The 7,773-nt window shown below is 37.0% G+C and overlaps 1 protein-coding gene across 1 annotated transcript; it reads right to left on the bottom strand.

Moving 5' to 3' along the window:
* Window positions 1-7,100: 7,100 nt before the first annotated feature.
* LOC142177329 (uncharacterized) lies at window positions 7,101-7,523 on the bottom strand. The gene has a single exon (XM_075245803.1). The coding sequence runs from the start codon at window positions 7,521-7,523 to the stop codon at window positions 7,101-7,103; it is 423 nt and encodes a 140-aa protein (XP_075101904.1).
* Between the last annotated feature and the right edge of the window lie 250 nt (window positions 7,524-7,773).

The following is a 7,773-nucleotide window of genomic DNA, read 5'->3' on the forward strand; positions in this document are numbered from 1 at the left end:
GAGTCCAAGGGCCTATTGTGAAGTATTTGATTGAGGCACGTGAGTTGTCCGTGCAACACGTGAGTTGTCTGTGCGGATCCAAGTATTGATACCATAGCGCGTGAGTTATCCGCATAGCACATGAGTTGACCGTGCGAATCCAAGGATTGATATTATGGCACGTGAGTTGTCCGTGCAACACGTGAGTTGTCCGTGCTTAGCGCTTGGGCTTTGGGAGCCCCTCCGGAGTCTGTACACCCCCCAGTGAGCGCAGGTACCTATTGAGTGTCGAGTGCTGAGTGTCGAGTGCTGAGTGATGGAGTGACATTGTTGTGAGGTTGCATTTACTTTTGCTGTTGTTGCATTTACCTGTTAATTTCTTTGTGGAATTTGTTGGTTTTTATGGAATTTACCGTTTTATTCATGTTTATTGTACATTGTGAAAAGAAATAATTGAATTGTTCTACTTAGCTCGTCACTACTACTCAGTTCCTTAGTTATTTCTATTACTATTGAGTTGGTTGTACTCATACTACACCCTGCACTTTATGTGCAGATCCAGGTGAGTTAGAGCGCGGCAATCGTTGAGTTCAGGCCGGCTATATTTGGAGACAACAAGGTAGCTGCTAGCGTCCGCAGGACCTTGTTACTCATTTTGTCATTTCTTCTTTTGGACAGTTAGACAGTTTATATATCATAGTTCATAGTTGTAGACGCTCATTACTTAGTGACACCCCGATGTTTGGGGCTCGTTTCCGTATTTTCTATAATTATATTTAGAGTTGATTTAGTTTATGAAAAATTCAAATGTTGAAAATGTTTTATTAAATTCTTATAATCGATTTGGTAGTAATATTTTGGGAAATAGGCTTTTCTTGTAACACGATAGGCGCCATCACGACCATAGTTAGATTTTGGGTCGTGACAAGTCGGTATCAGAGCCTAGGTTACATAGGTTTCACGAGTCATGAGCGAGTTTAGTAGAGTCTTGCGGATCGGTACAGAGACGTCTATACTTATCTTCGAGAGGCTGCAGAACCCTTAAGAAAATTTCACTTTCTTGTATTCTATCGTGCAGAATTGATTCATGTTGGAACATAACTCCTTGAATTCCTTCCACGCATTCGTATACACACATGAGCGCTCAGTATCGGGTGTGCATCGCCGGCTTGTGATTCTACGAATAAAGTTGAGATGTGTATTCTGTGTATGTGGTGGTGGGCCAGTCTGGAGGACTTGAGGCCATGGTTAGACCGCAACTTAGGCTCGGTAGCTTCAGTTATAACCTATACATTTGGACTCATATGTCCGATAATGTCCCTACGAGTGAAATTTGTGGCTCGATGAGCGGTGGAATGACTTTGTGGTGAGTATGACGTAACTGCGGAAGGTGTTAAGACGATGTGAATGTAACGAGAAGTGTTTTCTTGAAATGTAAAGGAAGGCCATTGGGTGCTTGATTTTTTGTTTTGATGTGACGTACGGTCTTGAGTGTGAATGTTTTGAAGGATCTTTCACGTTGTTAAATTTAGGCGCAAATTAAATTTTCATGTCTGTCAATGAGTTTTGACTCAAGAAGAGTAAGTGGTTGTGTAGTAATGGTGGTTGCGAATGAGTATTTTGATGTTGATGGCTCGAGAAAGATAATATTCGAAGAGACTTAGAGTCGGTAACATTCTATTGGTTCTGGTACGACAGAGATACATTTCGAGTTGATGCAGCAATTGGGCAGCTAAGTATGAGGGAAGACATGACGGGAAGCGTTTCGCGGTGGTTGAAGTACTAGCGGGTCAAGTAGGAGAAGTAGAGGTTGAGAAATTTCTTAAAGGAGATGATTTAACCGAAGTAAGAATGGATTTTGGAACAACTCTGGGCACGTTCGAGGATGAACGTTTGTTTAAGAGGGGGAGGATGTAGTAACCCGGCCGGCCATTTCGAGAGTCATAGCCCCGTTTTCTCCATTTCTGCTTATTTATGTGTTGTTCAGCTGTGTTGAGTTGTATCGAGTTGGTAGGTTTGGGTTCGGAATAGTTTTGGAGTGAAATGAGACACTTAGTCTCTTAGTCTTTTAGTTAGAAAGCTAAGTTAGAAAAGTCAACCGAAAGTTGACTTATGAGTAAACGAGTTCGGACTTGGAATTTTATGATTCGGTTAGCTTCGTTGAGTGATTTTAGATTTAGGAGTGTGTCCGGAATATAATTTGGAGGTCCGTGGTAGATTTAGGCTTGAATTGGCGAAAGTTGGAAATTTGACGATTTCTGTCGGCAGTAGAAAATTTGATATCGGGGGCGAAATGAAATTCCGAAGGTTGGAGTAGGGTTCATAGTGTCATTTGTGACGTGTGTGAAAAATTTGAGGTCATTCGGACGTGGTTTGATAGGTTTCGGCGTCGTTGGTGAATTTTGGAACTTTAGAAGTTCTTAGACTTGAATCCGAGATTGAATTGGTGTTTTGGTGTTGTTTTGGGTGTTCCGAAGGTTTGACTAAGTTCGGGTAGTGGTATATGAATTGTTTGAATTATTGGTTGAGGTCCCGAGGAGCTCGGGATGATTTCGGATGGGTATTGGGGAGTTTGGAAGTTGGAAATTTCATAAGACTAAAGTTTCAAGTGAGTTCGCACAAGACCTAACTTTCAATGAGCATAACTCTCATGATACAAAATGTTATATGGTATATTACCTATCAAAAGAAAGGTCTATGTGTCTAGTTTCCAACGCTTCAAACCGTTCATCATTTGGACATTGCTACAAGAAGTTATGACCAAATTACCAAAGTCTGGAAAAGTGCAATTCTGCGATCGCAGAATCATTATACGATCGCAGAAGTAGTTATGCGACCGCAAAATGGTCGCAAATCTGTCCAGTGAAGCCCATTTCTTGACATCGATTTTGCATTGCATTTTGCGACCCGCATACCCATTCTGCGGTCCATTATGCGACCGCAGACCTGCTTTCGGAGGGTTAATTTTTCTATTTTTATAACCCGAACCCATTTTGATAAATTGGCTTTGGGACTCATTTTGGAGCAAAAATTTGACATTTTTTAGAGAGAAGGGAGAGTGTTATAGAGAAAGGAAGAAGCTCAAGTGCTTTGTTCATCAAGATCTTGTTCAAGGTTTGAAATCCAATAAGGAAATATCACAAGATCTTCACCCAAGAGGTAAGGTTCTAACCCCTAGTCTTTAATTTCGAGTTTGGGTAAAGATGGGTGATTAAGAGTATGATCCTTGGGTGTAATAGTATCATTTATACATATCAATAAGGTTTTTGAAAAGATTGTTGAGTTTAAATGGGTATAGATTGGGTTGAAAATGGTAGAAATCTTCAAAGACTTTAATTGAAGATTTGATGGTCGAGTTGATGTTGGAATTTGGTGAAATTTATATGGTTGGAATCGGGTGAGGACGGGGTTTGTTATTCTGTTATTTTTGACTGGTTACTAGACGTGGGCCCGTGGGTCGGGTTTGAGCCAAATTCGGATTTTTGGCATATTTATATAGTTTTTATTGTGAAATTTGATTCTTTAGACTATGTTGATAGTAGTATTCTGATTTTGGTTAGATTCAGAGCTTTTGGAGACCGAGTCCCGAGACGAGGGCATCCCGGAGTAGGATTTTACGTTGTTAAGGTAAGCAACAATTTTACCTTGTTAAGGTAAGCAACAATTTTAACTCTGGCTTTTAGGGTATAAACCCGAAGATTTGATATCACGTAATTATTTGGAGGTGATACCCATGCTAGGAGATGACGTGTGTGTGTGCACCGTGAGGGATTGAAACTTGGTCTGTCCCGTGAGGCTCTGAGGCCTAATGGCTATTATCTGTGGTTATGTATTCATTTGTTGTTGAACTTGTTTGCCTTCATGTTAGAGATGATGCTTAGGCTTTATTCATGCTCACATTATTTGCACTCAGTTTGTAGATATTATTGTATATATTAACCTCAGTCCCTATTATTTTGCTGATATGCTGTGATACTTGACGTGGGCTGTATTTTCCTTAATTGTTGATGATGGTGAGGCTAGAAAAGTACATGACTGAGTGAGGCCGAGGGCCTGTTGTGAGGTATTTGATTGAGGCACGTGAGTTTTCCGTGCAGCACGTGAGTTGTCCCATAACGCATCAGTGGTCCGCGTAGCACGTGAATTAACCGTGCGGATCCAGGGATTGATATTATGGCACGTGAGTTGTCCGTACTTATCGCTTGGGCTTTGGGAGCCCCTCCGGAGTCTGTACACACCCCCAGTGAGCGCATGTACCTATTGAGTGTTGAGTGCTGAGTACCGAGTGCTGAGTGATGGAGTGACATTGTTGTGAGGTTGCATTTACTTTTGTTGTTGTTGCATTTACCTGTTAATTTCTTTGTGGCATTTGTTGGTTTTTATGGAATTTACCTGTTTATTCATGTTTATTGTAAATTGTGAAAAGAAATAATTGAATTGTTCTACTTAGCTCGTCACTACTACTCAGATTTTTAGTTCATTGTCTTCACTGTCACCCCCATTTAGCGGCGGTACTACCTATTTTTGGCAGACAGTAACTTGCGCTTGATCAGGCAGGGTTAACGATGAAGCTAGAGCAGTTAAAGCATCAGATTTCTTATTTTCTTTCCTAGGTACATGTTGAATAGTCACATCACCAACCCATCCTATCAATTTTTAGCATAATTATGATAAGGGCTTTCTTATTTTCTTTCCTAGGTACATGTTGAATAGTTACATCACCAACCCATCCCATCAATTTTTAGCATAATTATGATAAGGGCGTAGTTCAGGTTTCTTAACCTCGTAGCTACCTAAAAGCTGGTTGACCACTAACTGAGAGTCAGCAAAGACTTGCAATTGTAACTGCTTCATATCGACAGCCATTTCAAACCCAAGTATTAGTGCTTGATATTCAAAGCTCTTCATCTTTTGGTGCCATGCGAATTTGGTTATAGCCCGACGAACCATCCATAACTGATATTGCCTCGTACCTAGTAGTAGCATCGATCATCAGCTCTGGAATAGGAAACGGAAATTCATCCTTGGGGCATGCATTGTTGAGATCCCTAAAGTCAACACACACTCAAATTTGACCATTCTTCTTCCTTACAGGGACAATACTTGAAATTCATGTTGGGTATTTAATTTCACGGATAAAGTCAGCTTCCCTACAAATATATGTTTAACTAGTCTCGAATAAATTGATGAACCTATAGTCTACTGTCTACTGATACATACATATGCGAGGTAATTTCACCTCAAATATTATAATTACTCATTTTATAAATATATCGACAATTCAATTCAAATTTGTTTTCGACAATTACAAAAATTTCATGATGAAAAACCAAAATGTAAATGACTCCGAAAGAACTTGAATATAAAACAATACAATTGATATCCACGTCTATTTTTATCAATTTTAAACAAAGCGTTGTCTAGCGGATTCACCCCTTTAGGAAGGACTGGCATGACACCCGTTAAGTTGATAAATTTGTATATAGTTATGTTGAAATTTTCTTAAACTAGGTTAAAATATCTAATCTTGCCACCGACGGTCGTAAACTAGACAAATGTGCCACGATTGATAGACCTTTTTGAAAGCTTTTCTCGTGTGTAAAATTCAAGTTGGAATTTAGCTTGAACCTTGTCTGACTTCCCCTTTTATTTCTGCCTTTTATTTTCTTTTGTCCCAGTCATTTTCCTTTTCGGCTACCTTCCAATTTTTCATTTGTCGTTTTATTATTTTTTGTATTTTTCTTTTCTCTATTCTATTATTTTATATGTAGTTTCTAGCAAGACACTAAAAAAAGAGACTTTAAAACTTTAAAATTATATAAAATAAACATTTTTCTTAATCTTAAATTTATGAGTTTTCTTCTTTCAAATCCGAAACATTTCGGTCATAATGGGAATTTTGGATTGAGATCATTTTTTTTTATTTTTTTATTATATCATAAATTTTTTTGTTATTATATGATTATTAAATATAATTTAAATCTCTTTACTATTAAATTATGGTAAAATTTCGTAAACATTGCTTAAAAATATATGAGATTTATGATTTTAATTTTTAAGAACTTGTAGTTAGTTTAATTTTATACTTATGGGGTATAATTTATCTATTGAATATATTTTTTTTTTAAAATTTCTTATTCTGATTGACGTAATTCTATTATTGAAGACATTATCTTACTTGTGTAATTTTATTTTTAATATACAGAAAAAGATATAATTTCCTAGTGAAAATATTGATTTTACTTGTGTTGTTATAATAAAGGTATTCTTCCTTATTTAAAATACTAATTACATTTGTTTATTGATATCTGAGATATAATTTTTATTTTTGCAAATAAAAAATACCTATTAGGTTGACCCGAATGAACTAAAAATAAAACAGCATAAACGTCCCTAATAAATTCCATATTAGTAATTACAAGGTATACATTAAAGGAAATTATGGGGCCCGTTACCTTCAAATTCTAGATCCACCTCTGTTTATCTCATATCCATGATGGTTTAGAGTACATCTTGGCTTGTGAATATGGAAGAACAAGAAAATTAAAATATTTCAACGATATTGGAATAGACATTAAGTATATTCATTTGGATCAAATACCTAAAAAGGATCTTTTATTAAACATTACATCTCAGAAAGTATCATCAATGCAAATACCGGATACCAGTACATTTTTACCTTCCCATATTACTCTGGACTCTGGTTCTTAGGTAGTCTATGCAACAAACAAATTTGCGGTTGCAAATAACATATGTAGACATGAATATGTTTATTTATTTAAATAAGGTATCCAGACAGAGGTCTGGGAGGTGTTGTATTTAAAAAAAATACAGTGAAGGGGGCTATACCTTACCTCAATAACTTAATACAACATGGTGATTTCTATCACCCAAAAAAGAAGGCAGTAGGAGGTATACATTAAAAATCCTCCCTACTGACAGTGCAATATATATACAAAATTAACTAACAAAAAGGTTGTACTTATCATATTTTTTTCTAATATTAGGCATTTGCCATTTATCTAGAATAAAAGGGCCTTTGGCTTCTTTTGGTAGATGGCCGAAAGAGTGACAGATTAAACTTTGAGTGGAGATAGAGGCTAGTTTAGCTAAAGCATCAACTACTTGTTCTCTCTGTAGCAGTGTTGAACAGTTGCACTTGCATTATGGATAACTTTTAAATTCCTCTCCACCACCATCTTTAGCTTCATATTCTTTGTTCCTCTTTGGTTGATCATGTTAACAATGACAGTTGAGTCAAGTTCGAGAGCAAAATTAGTGAAACCTAATTGGTTGCACCATTTCCCTCCAAACTTAGCGGCTAAGGCTTCTGCCATATTATTGCTATCACAAATAACAGGCATAGAAAAGTCTATGATACAGTCACCATTACCATCTTTGATTATGCCTCCTATGCCAGATTTCCCACTTTCCTTTATGTAACTACCATCAGTGTTAACTTTGATAGTGCCATATAAAGGAAGTTGCCATTGAACTTGCTTCCAGGTTTGAATAGGTCTTAGCTTTTCTATCCTGAATGTCATCTTTAAATTTAATAAGTAATTATGTGTTCTAAGACCTCGAAAAGTACCATTTATTATTTCTTGACTTACGTGTGCAGTCCGTAAAATCTTCCGAAAAGTTTTCATGTGAGAAATGGATTAAAATATGAAATATAGCTTTACAATTCAAGTGAGTTGACTTTGGTCAGCATTTTTAGCAAACAGATACGGATCAATATTTTGACAGTTCCGGTAGCTCTGTATCATGATTTGTGATTTGGGCATATGTCCG

This window comes from Nicotiana tabacum, chromosome 23, assembly GCF_000715075.1.
Source record: "Nicotiana tabacum cultivar K326 chromosome 23, ASM71507v2, whole genome shotgun sequence".
Taxonomy (NCBI): domain Eukaryota; kingdom Viridiplantae; phylum Streptophyta; class Magnoliopsida; order Solanales; family Solanaceae; genus Nicotiana; species Nicotiana tabacum.

Coding starts and splice junctions, on each gene's coding strand:
- LOC142177329 (XM_075245803.1), bottom strand. CDS start 7,523: ATGACATTCAGGATAGAAAAGCTAAGACCTATTCAAACCTGGAAGCAA.